Below are 20257 nucleotides of genomic sequence, written 5' to 3'. Positions count from 1 at the left end.
CCAAGAGTAATCGACCAAGAGAAGACATTACCGTCTCTCGCGGCTGGAAACGATAATGTTTTCTCTTGGTTCTTGGCTCTAAATAAATGCGATTTATAGTCCAGTGCGACTTATATGTTTTTTTTTCCTCATCATGACGTATTTTTGGACTGATGCGACTTATACGAAAAATACGGTAACTACAAAAGTGATATTGATAACAGTTCAATAAACTTAAATTTAATTAAGAGACACCATATTGCCCGTTTGTGCACTATTTTGACTGCTGTTTTGTGTCCCTGAGCAACATGATGGTGGTCCGTTCCTGAATGAATCAATAATTTAAATGATTCAGTTCAATCGGCATGACTCACTTATTAACAGAGACTTGCTGCCACCTACTGGCGGTTTTGATTTCACATATAAAGTACCTTTTTATTTAAAATTCAAATATCAGTATTTAACGCTTTGATTAATATCAAAACATTATTTATGTATTTGTAAAAATAGGCCTTCGGTAAATAAAAATAAGCAGATTTCAGTATGTAAAAGCTGGTAGAAAATATTGCTTCAGAATAAATTGTTTGCACCACCAAAAATCTTAGTGATGCTGTGCTTTTGTGGGGATATTTTGTATGGAATATTATCCTCTGTCATGAAAAGTTCACTGTATATCTTGAATATAATTTATTACAGTGATTTATATTTTGTTTTGTTTTTACGTTAAACTCATTAAATATTACATGTGTGTGTGTAATGTGTATTTCCATTACAGGTTTAGATCTTAAATTTAATATGAGGTGGTATAGAAACCCTGTTACACAAAAACGGATTATATGAAGCATTTTCTTATTCCCACAGGAGAATGGCCATGCTAAAACCAATGGGAATGCCTCTCCAAGTGCAGAAGCAGCCACGGAGGATGTGCAGGCCAATGGAAAGCACTCTGCTGATGAGGAGGTGAAAGCAGAGGAAGCAAAGGCCGAGGAAGGAGGTGCAGAGAATGCTGCTCCTGAGGGCCAAGTGGAAAGTTCCACCGTCGGCAATGGTGAAGACACAGCCAAAACAGAAGAAAACGGTTCTGCTTCGGCAGAGCGGTGAGCCCGTCAAAACCAAAAAGCGCTTCTCCTTTAAAGAAACCATTCAAACTTAGCGGCTTCTCTTTAAGAAGAGCGCTAAAAAGGATGCTGAAGGTGGAGAGGCGGCAGCAGCAGCAGCTGTGGAGAATGGTGAACCGAAGAAGGATGCTGAACCAGAATCTGAGGAGGCCAAGCCTGAGGCCTCCAGCGACGAGAACAAGACGGAGGCTCCAGCTGAGGCAACCGAAAGCTGAGGAGCCAGCTGGAAAACAAAGAAGAAAAACCATCCAGTGAGGTAGCCGAAGAGAAGCCAGCTGAGGAGAAGCAAGCCGAGGCTGCTCCTCAGGAACCCAGCAGCCGCAGAGAGCTCAGATGCCCCAGCCACTGCCACAGAGTAAGATGGAGGGTAAAAATCCCATTTTAAGTGACGTCAGAGGAGCACAAACATGGAAAATTTGTACAAAAAACCAATGACATTTCAAGCCGTCAGTTTTCTCCCATACTTTTATCCATTCCTGTTTCATCCACTACATTGTATATGGCATTTTGAAGGAAGGAAGTTGGATGGAATGATTTGAAGTGAAAGGCACATTTCCCCCTTTTTTTGTAGCAGTTGTGTGGCTGTGTGTGGATGAGTGAGATTAATAGAGCATTGCTTGTTTCAATTGTTGTTGTTGTTGCTGTTTTTGTTCATTTTCTTTTGTAGGTGAACTATGTTAGTGTCATAAGGACATTGAGTTGAAATGTTAGTTGAAGGTACTGGTGCCATACAATTTGGTAAATCAAGTGTGTGGAAAAAGGAGCTATCAGAAAAAACGTAATTCAGATGTTTACTGGTCAGTTCTCATTTGATTTTACAGACATCATTACATGAATCACCAAAAACAGGTGCTCAAAACCTCAGCAGATGCATTGTGCAATACTGCAGCATTACGTATTTGTATTGGCTTTTGTCTTGCTGGATTTTACAGTGTTGATCATATTTTCTTTCTTAATATCTATGGTATCAAGTTTGAAGTATGAAGTTTTTTTTTTCCCTCTCTTTCTATAATCCTGTTTCAATGAGAATGATTTTTTTGAAATGTTTAACATCAAAGCATTGGACCTGTCTTGTGTAATGCAGTCCAAGTGGTTTTTATTCCAGCAGAGTTCCACAAATGTTTGAAAAATTACCAGTGCAATCGTCAGGTAGATTTTTTTTTCTCTCCCCATTTCCTGTAAATACGTCAGCACCACTCTACTTGATTTTTAAATGGAATGTAATTGCGTGTAAATTGTTCACAATGCTTCTTTACCCCTTAATTTTAGGGGCACTCAAAACAAAAATAAAGGATTTCGACAGACAGTATATGTTTTGAGTATTGATTTTGAAACATTGTCTTTATAGTGTGTGTGATTTTGAGAATTTTACAATAGAATAATGTGAAACATTTTATGTTGGTTGAGGTCTATTCTTCCATCACCATCAAACCCATTGTGGCAACATATATTGAACAAGAGCACCATGATAAACATTTAATTATGTGATTATATTTTGGTTTGTAGGCGCTTGTTCTGAAATCACAAATTTTTTATTATGTTTGTGTCTTTATCCTCAGCACTGGTAATTGCCATTCTTCTAAATTCCAAGAAAAGGCATATAAGTATAAAATGAATTTTTCTAAGTATAAAATGAATGTTAACAGCCACTACTCTGATGTTTTTAGCCTACCACAGGAGCTAAAGATAATTTAGAACCATGCATTTTCTGCACTCCAAGATGAACTCTGCCACTAATCTAACAACCTCAAGATGGGTGTGTTTTCACCCAAAATTCCTGTTCCTAGTTTAAATGCTGGATATTCATCTTGTATATGGCAATGTTAAACTTGTGGCTCCCACCTCTGCTCTCACAGATGCTAACAACTTCACCCTCCAGGTGCTCTTTTCTTAAAATCAACCACTTCCCTCAAACCCTCCAAATGCAGTGCCTGCCTGTGGCTTGAGGCTCCCAGCTTCTGATTGCCTCCACCCAGTGTCTCCTGTTTTACTTGGTTCTCCACCTAACCCACATCATTTGGTTGACAGTGAATTTAACAGTCATCAAAGCATACTCTACTTCCTTCTGTTTTTAAAGGCACTACTCTTGAAACTACAGAATGTTGTATTATCATTATAATTTTTCTGCAACTGACAACACAAAATAGAAATATATCTATTTCAAACATGTACTGTTGTAATTCTGCTGCATTGTATACTAGCTTGTAGTGAAACTTGTTTAACAAAAAAAAAGGAAATTATTCAGCATTGTATAACAAAACACAGAAAGGAACTCTTTAGGAAATATTTTATTTTAGGCATTATGATTTACAGAGAAAAATGTATCATATGGGATAACATTTATAGATGTTTATTTGTTTGCTTGTGGGTTTGTTTTTCATTTTCACCATATCACAATATTCAAGTCAAATATAAGGATGTCAGGAAGATCATTTCCGTTTAATCAGCAAGGATATAAGGACAACAATAACAGTAAAAATAAGAATTTGATTTAGCCACTGGCATCAGCAACAAAAAACAAAAATACAAAACAAAAAAACAAGGAAAAGACATGAAATTATCAGGACACAACCTCACATGCTCAATCCACACACAAAAAATTTATTGTAAAGGTTTTAACTGTATTTCTTTCCCTGATTACATGTTACACTTCCTTCTTTTTGGCACCACTTCTTGGAGTTTTCACGTTGAGATGCTTGAATTTCTCAGAACAATAGCACAGTCTGTTGTGCATTAAGGTTTGCACAACAGGATATTTTGTTTGAGAAGTAGTGAAGTTACATAAGTGATGTGGTTGAATCACCTTATCACGTAGAGGCAATCAGGAACCCAGAGAAAGAGCAATGGACATTATCAGCGGCAAAAACACCATTAGCCTCATCATCAGGGATCTGGATATAAACAGTGTCCTGCTCATTGAGCTGAAGGACTGAACTACCAGACATCTGGTCCACAAATCCCTTGTTGTACTCATCATAGGTGAACATGATTGGATCACCATTTTTATAAAGTGCAACTAAAGCATTAGCACCATTCACATGCATGCTATAGGTGAAGTAATAAATTCCTGGAATCTGGCAGGTGAACAGACCTGTCTCGGGATCATAATGCTGCTCTGCATTGTACACAATCTGATCAAACTTAATTGGGGTACCAGTCGGGGGATAAGGTGTCACAGTTGCAACAGTGAATGCAGACACAGGACTTTTGACAAGAAGTGGGAATGTAGTTTCACTATGGGCCTTCTCAAACATGACCTCACCAGGAGGACCAGGAGGGCCAGGAGGTCCAACAGGACCTGGAAGTCCAGCAGGTCCATCAGATCCAGGAAGTCCAGGTGGACCCTGAGGCCCAGGAATTCCCTTGGCAGACAAACCAGCAGGGCCAGGTGATCCAGGAAGACCTGGGTGACCTTTTTGGCCACTTGGGCCTGAAGGACCTGCTGGACCAACAGGGCCTCTTGCTCCAGGAGCTCCTTCCTCTCCTTTTTCACCTGCTGCTCCAGGATATCCTGGAAGACCTTTTGATCCAGCAGGTCCAGGTGTTCCTGGGGTACCAGGAGCGCCTGTTTGGCCAGCATCTCCTTTGTTACCAGGAGCACCTGTAGCTCCCCTTGGACCAGGTTGGCCTGTTGCCCCTGTATAACCCTGCTTGCCTTCAATGCCTTGGGGTCCCTGCTCTCCCTTGTGCCCCTTCAGCCCTTGAGGTCCCATTGGACCTTGACCACCCTTATCACCTGTTGCTCCCCTTTCACCTGGGAAACCTCTTGCCCCTTGAGGACCAGCTGGACCCATGGGACCAGTAGCACCTGTGTATCCAGTTTGCCCTTTAGCACCTGGCTCACCTTTCTGACCTGTTGTACCTGGGCTACCAGCTACTCCCCTCTCACCTTTTGCACCAGGTTCACCTGGTTTGCCATAACCTGGAACGCCAGGAGCACCAGTAGCACCAGTTGGGCCTTGTGGTCCTTTGGGGCCAGCAGAGCCATGCATACCTGGGGCACCATTCTCGCCTGGCTTGCCGGGCATTCCAATTCCAGGAGCACCCGTTTGACCTTTTGGACCTTGTGGACCCACGCGTCCAGGTTCCCCATCACGGCCAGGTGAGCCTGATTTACCTGGTTCACCAGGAAGTCCAGATCTGCCAGGTTTTCCAACACCAGGCTCACCAGGCTTTCCAGGAGCACCCACTGATCCTGCTGGACCTCTCTCACCTGGTGCCCCCTGAACCCCATAACCCCTTTCTCCTTTTTGTCCTGGTGCACCAGGAATGCCTGGATATCCTTTAAGACCTGGCTCACCGCGGGGTCCCATTGCTCCTGGCAGGCCTGCTGGTCCAGCTTTGCCAGTTGCAGAAATGCCTGCTGGTCCAGGGCTACCAGCAGGACCAGGCATGCCTCTGGGGCCTTGAGGACCGGGTGCACCAGAGTCTCCTTTATGTCCAGGTGCACCTGTGGCTCCAGGTTTGCCGGGTCCACCTGGAGTACCAGGTTTTCCAGGTGCAGAGTAACCAGCAGGACCAGGTGGTCCAGGGGGTCCCTGTGGCCCTGGCAGTCCTTCACCATCTTCTCCTCGCTCTCCAGGGGGGCCAGGAGGTCCAGGTTGGCCTGGCTCTCCAGGGATGCCTGGTTCTCCTGCTACAGATACCACTGGAATAAAACAAGAAGTATATCAGTGGCAATATTCATAGTCATTATGTACATTATGTATCAGTGGCAATAACAAGTTATTGGTAGAATTGCACATTCCAATTGAATTTATGAATGAAATTTTATTATTTTCATGCAATTCTACGTTGTACAAAATATACCAGTATAAAATTGATAATATATTGTGTTGCTAGAGATCTGGACAGATAACATTTGGACAGATTTTAGAAATGTCTGACTAAAAGTGGTCCTATAACCATATAGTACCTTTTAACCCATGTCTGCCTAATTGGGAATTGTTTGACTATATATTGATTCTATAACTACAGGCTTTTTGAAATAGAGCTGTTTTCCTAAGAAGCAGGAAGTCAGTATGCTCTACAGATTCACTATAAATACCTTTTTTATTCAAGCTCTTTTTATAAAAGCAGTGTTCGTACATCAGAAATAATACATTTTAAAACTTTAGTTTAGTTTTAGAGTCACATTTAAAAATTTCAAACCTGATATATTGTTAATTCACAACAAATCTATACATATACAGTTACACAAACAGTTGTGTGTTAAATTATAATTATACTTTTTTTGTAATTATTTTGGGGGAAAAAAGTGCCTTGTTTCAAATGAAATGTAAAAATGTTAAATCTTATATCTGTGATTCAGTTCTTTATCTTCAAAAACATTTCACTTCCTGGAATTGCATGCTTTATTGCTATATTGTTGATAAATAAACTTGACCGGACAAAGGCCTACCAGAACATGTATTTAAAGACCTTGCGAGACAAAGTAATTTAGTATTTCATGTTTTGTTTTTTGTATTTAGTTTTTTTATATATACATTCATACTAATATCAGAACCATAAGTTATTTGTATTGCATTAATATATATATAATGGGGCTAGGGCTCCAGTTTTATGATTGCCTTCATGTGGTCAAATCTATTGGTTTGTAAACTGCATCATACCATAGGTCATTATTCTAGGCACAGCTTTCATGGAACAAAACAGATGTGTCTTAAATTTGCTGTGGCACACCCAGACAAATCACTTTTCAACATGTCTTTAGAAGCTAATTTTAAATAGCTGTTCATAACCTTTGAAAGTTGGTTGTTTCTTATGTGCATATACTTTCAAAACAATACTGAATAGCTTCTACTCAAACAAATCATACAATCTGTACAGTAGTGCGTGGTACAGTAATACCAATCTAAGGATGACTTCAGTGATTATATTTGACCTTTGGGGAGTTCATCAAACCATGCAGTTAAACACAATATAAAGAAAACAGATTTAACACATTGAATCTTTCATACATTTGTTTTATGTAAAATGCCCTTTTTGCTACCTAAACTAAAATAGTTTTTAAAATTACTTCCAATATATAATCAAAGACAGAAGAACTGACTTTATAGTATGATGCATCTGTAAAGGCATGACATGTTTTTGCCTGCTATGAATCTACAATTTGAATATTCTAAACTTAGACAAGTTGCATTATACTATTGGAGGACACAGTGTATCCGGAACCAATCAGTGTGCTGGATTCTACTCATACAGCTTTGCTATGTGCATACCAAATATTTCCCTAAGATTTGTTTTGCCTGCATTTAAACTCAGTGTAGCATTCACATGCTAATCTTTTTTTATCTTTAGGTCAAACATGACAGACAGAAAAAGATCTTCAGTACCCTGAAGAAATCAAAAACAAGTATTTTTCAATTTTATACATACCATGGCTTTTCACTGAGTAAGGCTGGTACTTGGGGGCCTTCGCCACCTTCTTGACAACATATCTGTCACCATGGGCAGCCGTCAAGGCAACCAGGAGAAGAAGAATGCTTGCTACTCTTAGTTCCATTGTCTGAGGTCAAATCTGCAATGGAATCAAAAGAGTTAGATGTGATGACATAAAAAAAAAAGCAAAAAAAAAAAAAAAGCACTGTTGGTGGGAAAAACATTCTGAAGGAACAATTGGTTTACCCATTTTTAAAATAAACAACCATAAACTATGATTTCAGCTTTCATTCCAATAAATAATTATTAATCTGTATAAACTATAACTCAAAGTAGTAATAAGAGCACCCTGCCATCTGCACCTGCTGATTGGTGTCATTTAATATCAGGGCCTAGTTCCCCAAAACCAAAGAAAAAAAATGGACACCTACCGGCATACTTGGGTTCCAAATAAATAAAAAAACGTAACGCAGCCGCAGCTCCCACTTCTGAATATCCCTGTAGTAGGAGACAGACAGGATCTGCTGCTGCCTAGCACAATGATGAGGGTTTTTATACCATATCTGGCCCTTGCATCATTAAAAAAGCACCTACCACACTAGTACCTCCCCTCTCATCGCAAGGCTGTAATTACCAAGCACATTTGCCCACTGTTGGCATGTCACTTCAGGATGGCTTTTCCTTTGAGTGTTTAGACCCATGATTAGATCTTGTTAAGCTCCCCTCAAAGCTGCAAAAGATGCATTTTAGTCCTAAATTTGGCTGGAAAAATTTCATTTTAGGGTACGGACAGCCTGTATGATGTGGACTTCCCTATGTAATGTCGTTATCTTTAGAAACATGATATAAACAATAATTCACACAGAATTTAGCAGTTTCTCAGTGTCTGTCTGTCTGTCTATCTATCTTTCTATCTATATATCTAAATATCTATCTATCTATCTATCTATCTATCTATCTATCTATCTATCTATCTATCTATCTATCTATCTATCTATCTGTCTATCTATCTTTCTATCTATATATCTAAATATCTGTCTATCTATCTATCTATCTATCTATCTATCTATCTATCTATCTATCTATCTATCTATCTATCTATCTATCTATCTATCTATCTAAAATTAAAAACAGATAGATAGATAGATAGATAGATAGATAGATAGATAGATAGATAGATAGATAGATAGATAGATAGATAGATAGATAGATAGATAGATAAAAACAATAATAATATAAAAAACTTCTATGTGAATTTTTTTTTCTTCAGATTAACAGATTAAAAGTGTCTAATTGCACATTTCTAAATATAACATTTCAAAATGCTTTAAAGCCATCTCTAAACTGCTAGTGAAAATCACTTCCAAATTCAGCCTTGTCTGGTTGTCTTTACAAATTCCTCACTTTTTTGGCCTGTCTGGTGCATTTGAATTTCTCCCAGAAAAATATATACAAAAACATTGAGGGAAGACAGATTCAGCAGGTTGGTGTGGTAACGAAAAACCTCCTGCTGTCCATAACAACAAACATGATGGATCCAAAAGTGCCTGACCATTAGAGAACATATTTAACTCTTTTCCTTGAGAAATCCACATACAGAGGCCACTTTGACTCTGTTTGTTCAGAGTGTCTGTTCGGAGAGTGTGTGAGGCTTTCATAAAATCTACTATTTCAGGCCAAGTTTATGGTTCTTTACATGTGTATTTTTGTAAGTGCTTCACCCAGAAACAGCTAATAAAGAATATATAAAAAGACGTTCTGGAAAATACATCTGACTGACTTTTTTAACCTCTTGTGTCGGGGTTATGATGAGAATTTCACAAAGCGTCCAGAAGGGGGCGCACATTTTGTACAGTAGCCTTTATGAGCAAGTCTGTGTATGTTTTTGGATTTGTCAGCGTCTTCATCACTAAGCATTTCTTGCTATTATGGTCCTTTCATCACGTTTAATTTCCATAAATTACGTCTTCTCACACAGCTATCCCTAACTTTCCGAGGCTGCTGCTGGATTTTTTCCCAGTTTATTTTTGGGTGCATGTGAAACGTGCACGCCCAATTTATCATACCCTCTACTACACAAGAGTAGTCTTGCGGTATTATCATGATCAGCCATGTGCGGCAGTCAACAGCTCCTAAATCTTTACATAATAACAGAAACTCTATGGTTTAGCTCATATATGATTTTATATATGATATAGCCCTACTGTTAACTGAAGCAGAAAGACAAGATTGAATGTAAGATCCCTTTGCACACCTGATGGAAGATTTTAGCCACATAGCATATCATTAAGTGCTACTTGAACATGAACTTAGTTTCCAATTTTCAGAATTAGTCTCAATCATGTATAATTTTCCAAAGTGGTGCCTTAACATACGAAATAGTTTTGAACAGTAATTGCATTTGACAATCATTGTTTTAACATGTTTTGCTCTGGAAAACCAACTTTGACCTGGTAAAATAGACATGCTGTTTTATAGACATGGCATGACATCTAAAAGACAGATCACAATATCAGCTGTTGGCAGCATGCAGTATGTTTAATTACAACCTACACTCAGACATTTCATTTATTCTAAGACAGATTTTTCCTCTTCCTTTAATTCTGATAATTTAATCACTCTCATGTTGCTTCAAACCGGTATGTTGTTTTGTGAAAACGGTTTCTTACAATGATTATTTAGACCATGTGCACACCAGCTCAAACATTAAAGAAGTCACATGCTCAGGCTGCATTTATTTGATCGAAAATAAAGTAAATAATGTTGTGAATTATGTTTATAATGTCAATTATAAAAAGAAAAAAGAAAGACAAAAGGCTGGATTTTGTAGTAGCCAGTGTTTCAGACTTCAGTATCACATTGTCACTAATCCATTCCATGGGCTTTCATCTGGTTATCACAAGAGGTCGCTCTCTCTCACCATATTGACACTCACACTACACACGTCACACATCACTCTGGACTACATCTCCCATGGTCCAATACACTGATTGTGCACTCACCTGCATCCTATATAAGACTCACTCTGATCCTGCTCTAGTCGCCGAGTATTGCATGCATTTATCTTTCTCCAAGCAATCGCTACTATATGGAGCCTGTCTAGTTTTTAGTTCATTATGTTGTCTTGTTTGTTTACTCATGTTTTGATTCTTGCCTTCTTATTTTGTTTACCCCTTTCGTTCTACCATTCAAACTCTGTTTACGCCATGCCTGGATTATCGCCTGTTATTGGATTAACCGTTTGCCTCGCCCTCTGGACCCACGCCTGTTTCAAGGATTACTTCTCAGTCTCACCCTTGAAATATCTGTTTGTCATTGTTTGACTTTTGCCGGTATTGACAATGTCATTGAATAATGCCTTGTAAGTGGATCTACTCACCTCAAGTCTCTGTCACCCCCGTTGCACACACAGAATCCTTCAGAAGTCAATATATGCTGATGTCCTATTATAATGACTATTAAAAATGGTTGTACTGCTTAATGAATATTTCTCCGGGTTCTTTGATGAATGGAAAGCAAGTATTTTAAATATACATTTTTTGTGACAATGTAAAAGTATTTAATGTCATTCATCCTTGCGGAATAAAATAAAGTATAAATCAATCTTAATATCTCAGCTTTGTGCAGTGGCGTAGCGGACGGGGCCCCCAAAAATTGACTCGAATAAATAATGAAAGCGTTTTTATAACGTGAACGTATAGGACTTTTATTTGGCGATTATGACCATATCTGTTGTCCTTGTAATCCAATCACGATTAAGAATTTCCGCAACTGTTTAGAAAGTGAAGCTTATGAGCGCAAAATGAGTAAAAGAAAATATGTCAGCGGAGCTCAAAAATGGACCAACGGAAATCTTTTTCTAAACTAAAACTAATAAAAACCTGCATGAGAAGCACAATGAGCCAGGACAGACTTTCTGAACTTGCGATACTCAGCATTGAAAGCCAGCACGCGCGTCATAACAGACATAACAGACATTGTCAAGGACTTTGCGCAAAAAAATGCTAGGAGAAAGGGCCGCTTGGAGGATTTTAAAGGTAATATATATTACCTTTATTGAATGTTAAACGTCATGAATCTTTGTTGTATACTGCAGATAGAAAAAATATTTTGAAGTCATGTGCTCCCTTGCATTTTAACAAGTTAATGTAATTGCTGTTTTATTGTTGGTGTTTCTTTTATTCTTTTTTTTTTGTGAAAAGTTCTTAATAAATAAATACGAAATAATTACATACTATTAAATTCCACAGTACTAATTCACGATTTTGAATGAAAAGGGGAATCCCCCATCTATGCGGTGAGGGGCCCCGCCTTCACTCTTGCGGGTGGGCCAACGCAGTTTGCGCTACGCCACTGGCTTTGTGTTATGAACTAAATTAATTGAGTTGAACCAGTTGTGTTAGTTGAGTTGAGTCACTGACAAATTGACAAAGTCCATTAAAATAACGGAAAAAGCAAAATAAATAAATGAAAAAAGTAAAACAATTATTCGTAAATGAACTGATCTGGTTCTTCAGTTTAACTCACTGCCTCTGTGAAAAACATCAGAAATTTCTCTTTCTGTGTTCAACAATAACTTCACATGGATTAGAAATGACATGAGGATGAGGAAATAGTGAGAAAATAAATTTTTTTGAGTGAACTGAAAATGTTTTTTAATGCCATAAACACTTTCCGCTCTGCTGCTGACAACATATAGTCTTTCTAAATGTGTCATCGCACCTCCTGCAGTGAAATCTCCAGCAAACAGATTTTTTTTGCAAACCTTGTTTGTGTTTACAACCCACTAACGAGGCAAGTGACTCAAAATGCTACTAACATTTAGTTTAATGATAGAGCGAATATGGGTGGACTCTGTCTTTTTGTAACATTTTCAAGGTTCAGATAATTTATGTCCTCCATTTAAAAATGGTCAAAACAAGCAGCATGGAGAGTTTTTAATTCCTCATCTCAAAACCAGAGAGCTCAAGATGTGTCCTCCTGATGAAATCATGCTTGTGTTTGCTGTGTAGGTAATTAAAAGTCCATGTTGTTAAGTGAGTGATTTAGTTTTCTTTTTATGAGCTGTGTGATAGGGCCATAAAATGACACAGCACTTAAGTTATGGTGACTTCACTTTGGAGATGGAGAATGAAAGAAAAAAAAACTTTCTTTCAGCCAAATAGGCCTCTGTTAAATTAATTACATTCTCTGACCCTCTTGTTGTGGTTACCATCTTACTTTATAATAACCATTATGGCCTGAATTGTAGGCATTCACAAAAGTAACAAGATACTGTACTTCTGAATTAATGGTCTACCTACAGAAATCTACTATGTGTATTCAGTGCCATTAACACTAACATTCTACTATAATGATTTCTAAAAGGTACAGTTGACCCAAAAATTTAATTTATGTCACCATTTTACCACCCTCATGTAATTTTAGACTTTCTTCTAGAGAACACAAGAAACTTTTTCTTTAATTATCAATGTTGAATTAATCAACATTGATTTTGGACAAAATAATAATAATTTTTCAAAATATATATTTTTTGTGTGCCACAAAAGAAAGTAATACAGGTTTAAAAACAAAATTGGTGAAAGAATTGGGGAAACAATTCTGTTCTATCACGGAGTCCCTGCTGGTGAATGTTGTAACTACACCATTCCTGGGGCAAAAATATTCAAAAACATAACATTTTTTGACCATTAAAAAAATGCCAGCATCATAGAAAATACTACTACTACTACTACAACTACAAATAATAATAATATTATTACAGATATTTGGTAATTCAAAATATGTTTTGATCGGAAAAAATAGCTTCCAGGGCAGAAATCACAAATATTTAAATACAGTAAGTGTTTTGCTATTCAAAAATTTAGCTTATTTTGAAAATGTAGCTATATAATATAGAGATCACATTGGTAGCTAATCATATCATGCAATGCAGATTTTTTCATCAAAATGCACAGATACTTTTGAATGGCAAAGCATCTAATAATAATACATAATATATATAATACATTTAATTACAGTATATATGTTTTTTATGGAGCCCCGCACATGACATGCAAGAAAAAATAAATAAATTGTGCGCATGATTTACTAATTCGTTCCCTCAATGTACTAAAATGTGCACACGATTGCTATTGCGTTCCCTTGATTTACTCTTGCGTTCCCTCGATTTGCTAAATCGAGGAAACGCAATTAAAAAATCATGGAACGCAATGAGAACGCAATTTAGCAAATTGAGGGAACTAATTAGAAAATCATGCGCACAATTTATAAATCGAATGTACAAAATAGTAAATCAAGGGAACGCAATAGTAATCTTGTGCACGTTTTAGTACATCGAGGGAACAAATTAGTAAATCGTGCACACGATTTAGCCTAATATTTTTTCCTGCATGTCATGTGCAGGGCTCCATAGTTTTGCCATTTAAAAGCTCCTGCGTATTCTCACAAAAAAAGAGAGGAATTTTATTACATAGATGTTTTGAAAAAAGGACCTATAAAAATACAAATCACAAATATTTAATTACTTACTAATTAAGGTGCATTGAAAAAAGATAAATAAATTGCAAATGTTTTGTTAAATTATAGTAGCCTATACGTTTTGCCAATCAACAGAAGAAGGAGAGAAAAAAACACTGCCAGGACCACTGATATTGCGAACTATACAGTACACTTCGGATGTCACGTTTTAGCAACTTGAGGTCAAGTGTTTCACTGAGGGCTACAATGGTAGTATTTCAGGTTTGAACCTCCAAGCTTCATTAGCTTTAGCAATGTGATATTTGAAGATGAGCAGATGTTTCTGGCTCACTTCCCAGTGACCAGAGCACTTCCTCACCCAAGACAAGAAAATGCAATAAAATAATCATTGGTTGATGTAACAGGGATCTGCCTTTGAGTGAGAGCTAAAGATACCCCATCTGGATTAGGACACAAATGTAAGATTTCAATAAACTAACTGAACCACTAAAAGCTACTTAGAGTTTTATGAATGAAAGGGTTTATGGGAAATACTCAAATAGATTGTTAGTGAAATTATAGGGTCTTGGAAATAGGCACTCTGAAACTGGTCTTTGAGACATTATTCATCAAGCATGAAACGTCAAGGGAACACTGATACCATCAGTGTTATTTGTCCCAAGTGGAGTGTAAAGTGTAAGTGTAAAGATCAGGAGACATTTAAAGAACTTGAAAGTCAAAGGTGTATTCAAGGTGTCAAGTGTGCATCTCTGAGTTAAACACATTACTGGCTTCATTCGCATTTCATCTCAGCCTATAGGTGGGTCTTCTAAAAGCATTGGCAACTCTTTCTCTGGAGTTGGTATGTCTGATCCTCTACCTTGCAGACATGTCTCACCTTTCACTTTTTTATGACAGCATGGGAGAAAAAATATATCCTTTACTTCAGGGAATCAGAATCACTTAAAGGAATTGGTTAAATAAAGCTACCTAATGGGTTTTTCAGAACATAACTTTTGGTGGTTAAATCCTGTATTTAAAGATAATAACTGATCCAAGAGTGTCTTCCAAAGATAATTGCAGGTTTTCTGTCTGCAAGAAAAAATGTAAGCGGTTTTAGAATAAAACATCTTAAAGCCTAAAGAATAATTTGGAGTTTAGAAAAGTGTTCTGAAATACAATAGTCAAGGCATTGTGAAATAATATAATAGGCACACACTAAAAAAGACATGGCGTTATCAATTGGATTGATCATCAATCGCAAAACATTCTTTATAAACGTGTTTCTGAAAAAAAGGACTTGAAGCAAAAATTTTGATGTTAGTTTGAATAACTAGTTTTATGATATTCTTTAAAAAAACAATATATTTTACACTTATAAACCGCCGCCATTCATGTGACAACCACCCCTCACCCTGTATTACTGTATTACATCAGTAATGTGGAATTGTCTTTTTGATAGTAGCATCATTACAGTTTGAGACACAAAAGTGCTTTGAGTAGTGTTACACCTTGCATTTCCTCTTTGAGTAAACAGTCGATTCTGTTTAAATAATCATGCTGAAGCAAGACCTTCAGTGCCGGACAGTTTTAGTAACATATATTTGTGGGCTAATGCATTTATAAACTACTGCAGTCACAAACAGTTGGAGTCCAGATGAGTAGACAGGTCCTCAGCAGACAGTCTGGGCTAATATAGGAGCTTGGCACCAAACTGTGAGACAACCTCAGTGTGACTGTGAGAGCTCCAGTGATCTCTGTAATTTCAACATGTGCCAAAGTTGCTCTTCAGGAACCACAACCGATGACCTGTTGACTTTCAAGAACCACATGTAAGATGGTCTTTCTGCCTCACATAATGATCGGAGTTTTTTCCTCATTCTGTCCTCAAAACAGAAGTGAACAAACACTGTGGAGTTCAGTGTTCCAGAATGAGCAAAATTCCTTTTTGTTAAGTTTTTCCCATATGCTATAGTCCTGGGTTTGTGTGATAAGACATTCCTTATAGCTTTGAAATGCAGTGTACTTTGCAAGAAGTGGCGCATTCTTAAAAGAAGCACTTTTAAGGGGGTCATGTTGGTTTAAGGGGACACCTGAGCTATTTGTAGTGATATATGAATAAATTCAGAGAGGGCAGTTTGTGGTTTTATGGTGTACAAACAGAACAGCTAAAACCACAAGGCTTAACCTGCCAGAAATGTGGGTTTAGAGCCTTTGGTAAGTTGTGTTTGGTTGAAATTCAGCTATTAGTGGTAGAAATAAAACTTCATATTTCCTCTTCTCCAGATGTTCCAGCTTAGAGCTGACAATTGCAGACAAATTACCTTCAGAAGATTTTCTTGCTCTGTTTGATTAGCTATTCCTTAAAGATTTGCCCATGTTTCTCCATTTAAATATCCGCTCCTTCATCCACAAACCAGAGTGGACAGCCAAGATCCAAGTATTTTCATCTGGACCCAGAGTTAAGTGCCTTTCGTTTTTTTTTTTTTTCTTCACACAAATTTGAACATTTAAAGTCAATTGAGGATTTTTGTCAGTGTTAAACTACATTTACAGGCTTCCGGCCGTTGTTGGTTTGTTCCATTGAAATTAGCCAAATTATACCGTTGGACCTTGGAAATCCACTGTAATCTATACATTTAGCCTCCATTATCTTTCTAAGTTCCGTGACATTTCTGAAACGCCCTTCCCAAATTAAAGGACAGAAACGCACCAGAGCCCGACATTATGAGCTGTGTGCTTTTTAAAGCAGCGCCTACTCAATCTCCATCCATCTTAATGTGAGATAAGCGGCTTACAGTCAACTTCACGCCAAGTGCTCTTTATTGTGAAAATGCAAGAACTATTTTTGATATTCCTTAACTGTGACAGGTTACTAATGGTTGAAACCTTTGCATACTTGCAAAAACATATTCTAAAATTTATATGCTTGGCTTGGAAAATGAAGTGCATGTTGTTGTTGTTGTTGTTGTTTTTAAACACACTTGCCCACTGTGCTTACTTAAAACCAGCTTGATGTATTTGAGATGAGGAGGAAAATTATTATAAGAGATCCACGATTTGGACAATATTCAGTATGAACAGCTATTGATACAATTTCTTCTGCATAAACACAAAAGCAGTTTTAGCAGTTATTTTTAATAGTAAAAAAATAAATAAATGATGTGAATTGTGAAATCATTTAAAATGGCAAAATCCTGTGATTTTCTCATCAGCCATATCATAAAATAAATGGCCATTCTTTACATTTAGATGTAAAGCTATAGAGGGTGCGTGATGTGATGTGTTGTGCCAGGGTTCAACAGGTGTCTTCATGAGAACTTTATGAAAATTGGTGACACGTGTAATCGTTACTGTGCAACTGTGATTGGAGGTCTCATAATTTCTCAGCATGTGTAAATGGGAATTACGTGTGAATAGTTTCTCGCCCACCAAGCTACGTTTTGTTTGGGTGTGTTCATTTGTGGAAAATGATGTTGCTGAATTTCTAATTACTATATTGCTGTTGATGTTTTTTAAGTGTATGTCAAGGAATGTTAGTCTTTAATCAGCAGTGTTAAATCCCAAATGAAAACACAGAGTTGCTGTAAAAGAGATTTTTGTCGGTCAGAAGAACATGTTTGTTAAATTTTGTTGGTCAGAACATCTAACTTTTACTCATGTAGAGTGCAGACTTTATAACAAAATCTAATTGAAAGTCTTCCTCGTAATAGTGCTTTATTCTCTGAACTATCAGAAATTTGTTTTGCACCAGATTTAGCTTTTTAGCCGTGCACCGAATTTATGTTGTCATACAATAAATTCAATGAGATATAAATAGGAAAATCATATAGAATTATGGGTATGGGTAAATGATGGTGATTTTAACCACCCTCAGTGGTTAAAAAGGACTTTTAACAGTAGCAGAGAGTTTGAGGGTTAACGCACCAAAAACAAGGATAACAATGCCATTATGTGAACTTCCATGAGTCAGCAAAAACAATTACTTTCCTTCCCAGAAGCAGGGATGCAGCAGGGTTAGGAAAAAATACTTGTGTATTACACTCAGGTCCACAAGTTCAAAACCAAGTCAAGGGAAACACCCTTGAGTATACACTCAGTTTAGTGTCAGCATGGCAATGTTGTTTTACGATCCCAAGATCTGTAAATTTCTCTATTTATTTAAAGGCTTGTTATATCATATTTAAACTCAATATCTTAATTTTCCCTTATTTAACATATTTGAACCAAGAGTTTTCTGTGGACATCGACCAATCTCACGGAGTCATTAGTACTTACAGTAACGCTCGTTATGTTAATAACCCATAAGCAGAAGATAAACAGGTTTCCAAGCATGGTGGTGTGTTCATGAATCTATATTTACTTCTCAAAAACATCTGCATGCATAAGGCCCCATTTACTGCAAGTTTCAACGCCAATCCACCTTGCCAGCTTGCAATGCTCTCCTGCATTTCATTTTAGCCCTTAAATAACACTTTGGTGAAAAATTGGAAGGCAGCTGAAGTTTGACATTTCCATTGCTACATGTTAATTAGACTGATTGCATGGCCATCAGACAATGAGCATTCAGTCCATTGTGTGAGGGTACGACAACAGGCAAAGCAGATCAAATGTGAGCTGGGAATGAAAAAATCCCATATGCCGTGCTGTGGGATTATTCTACACGCCAAACTACAGGCCATGTCTGGGAGCCAGGATGCATGGTAGGAGCCTGTGGTCTTTGCCTCTCCCCCAGTGTCTCCAGTGGTCTACGCTGTGACTATCCCCTGGTGGCCTGGCTCCAAAACCAAAGGTAAAGAAAGCTATGGAAATGACAACGTTGCTTATAAGGGTTGAAAAATAGATATGTTTTGATCATCCTTTGATATCTGTTCTTGGGTTTACTCAGTGTAGCATTAGCCTCTTCAAGAAAACTGCAAATTAGGAATGGTTCTATCTTTCTTGTTTCTTTGGTACCTTACCATTATTGATACCCAAAGGTTGCAAATTAAGATGATCCTTGTGGGTATAATGATACAACATATAGTTTCATTTTTATAAAAAAAAAAAAAAAAAGTCTTAGTTTTGAGTTTGAAATCATAAAATGGCAGCACTTAATTTATATCCCCATTAAATTCAGCCATGAAGTAAACACAGGCATTTTAGATGTCTGCCTTTATATTTAGAAGCACGAGAGGAAAAGTTTTTTTTATTTTATTTTATTGTTTACTCTTTTCCTCTGTCCGTGGTGTCGATGTTTATAAATATGACTGGTTCTCTACCACAATTTGTTGTGTAACTGTTGATTTTTGCATCCATCCTGTTTCCTCATGTGTAAAATGACCATCTGTGTAGAAGCCTTTAAAGATCCCTGGCTACTCTCCAGGGGACATGCTGACTGTCCATAAGCAAGTATCTGCACCAGTTTGCTTTATTATTTGAGTATTGGTGAGCATAAATACCACCCGAAATGTCAAGTGAAGCCAGTTTAAATCAACCCTACTTAAACTTCTGCAATATTGCAAGCTTGTTGGTTTTTAGTCTCCTTAGTCCTGAAAAGAGCCCCAAGAGGCTTCTATCAAAGAAGGGAGGGATCCTAAAGTAAATTTAGCGTCCACCCAAATGACCATCGGCCCAGCCCTTTACACAAGCGGCCGGCTTTAACTGGGGCAGAATGAGTCACAGTCAGTGTGGTCAACACTTCTTTGCTGAACATGGACCCATATGGATGTACTTTATACTTAATCACGTAATTTTTATTTTTTTTATTTTTTGCTCTAATGCACAATTGCACAATAAAATATGTGTGCATTATTTGCAGCATTCTTCACACATAGCAAAAAGTATGGGTAATCAATACACAACTGATGCCTATTTATTAACCTACGATAAAGCAAACAAATCTCATTCTCACTACTGGAATGTTTATTTAAAATGGAATATATATTTAATTTTCCTTTTTTTTTTTCATTTTATTTAAATCATGACCTAGACATGTTTACAAGAGATTTTGCCAGTGCATAACATAAAAAAATGCACAAAATATTCTCAAAATGCATCCCTTAAGATAATTTGGCTCATGAATACAGCTTATGAATACCACCATATATAGATATTAGATATTTATGTACATACATTCAAAGCCAAAAGCTTTGGCAGTGACATAAAATGTGTGCTTTGCAAAGTTTCCTTCTTAAGGGGTTTTGCTGTTAATGCTAGATTATTGTGTAGAGGGATCAGAAGTTTCCAATCATTTTGTTCTTGTTAGCAGTGGTTACCTCCAAAGAAACACATGCAGCCATCATCACTTTGCATCAAAATGGCCTCACATGCAAAAAGAA

At 37.3% G+C, this 20257-nt stretch overlaps 2 protein-coding genes across 3 annotated transcripts; one reads left to right on the top strand and one right to left on the bottom strand.

Moving 5' to 3' along the window:
* Positions 1–821: 821 nt before the first annotated feature.
* Positions 822–2274, top strand: LOC113078764 (myristoylated alanine-rich C-kinase substrate-like; the record flags this gene model as incomplete). The annotated part of the gene is made up of 1 exon (XM_026251060.1): positions 822–2274. A coding segment is annotated over one exon (259 nt), but the record flags the coding sequence as incomplete, so codon positions are not given.
* A 1093-nt stretch (positions 2275–3367) lies between these two features.
* Positions 3368–8010, bottom strand: LOC113078766 (collagen alpha-1(X) chain-like). 2 transcript variants are annotated; one of them, XM_026251062.1, is made up of 4 exons: positions 7910–8010; positions 7476–7617; positions 4591–5745; positions 3368–4536 (listed from the first exon to the last, which is right to left on the bottom strand). In XM_026251062.1, exons 2-4 carry the CDS (start codon positions 7600–7602, stop codon positions 3905–3907), a joined length of 1914 nt encoding a protein of 637 aa, XP_026106847.1. In that variant the 5' UTR covers positions 7603–7617; positions 7910–8010; the 3' UTR covers positions 3368–3904. The 2 variants fall into 2 exon arrangements, with proteins under 2 accessions (XP_026106847.1, XP_026106846.1); XM_026251061.1 differs by having other exon boundaries at positions 3368–5745.
* Positions 8011–20257: the final 12247 nt, after the last annotated feature.

This window comes from Carassius auratus, unplaced genomic scaffold (genome assembly GCF_003368295.1).
Source record: "Carassius auratus strain Wakin unplaced genomic scaffold, ASM336829v1 scaf_tig00026523, whole genome shotgun sequence".
Taxonomy (NCBI): Eukaryota; Metazoa; Chordata; class Actinopteri; order Cypriniformes; family Cyprinidae; genus Carassius; species Carassius auratus.
The sequence above is the reverse complement of the archived record's forward strand: the minus strand, read 5'-3'. Positions and strand labels throughout refer to the sequence as shown.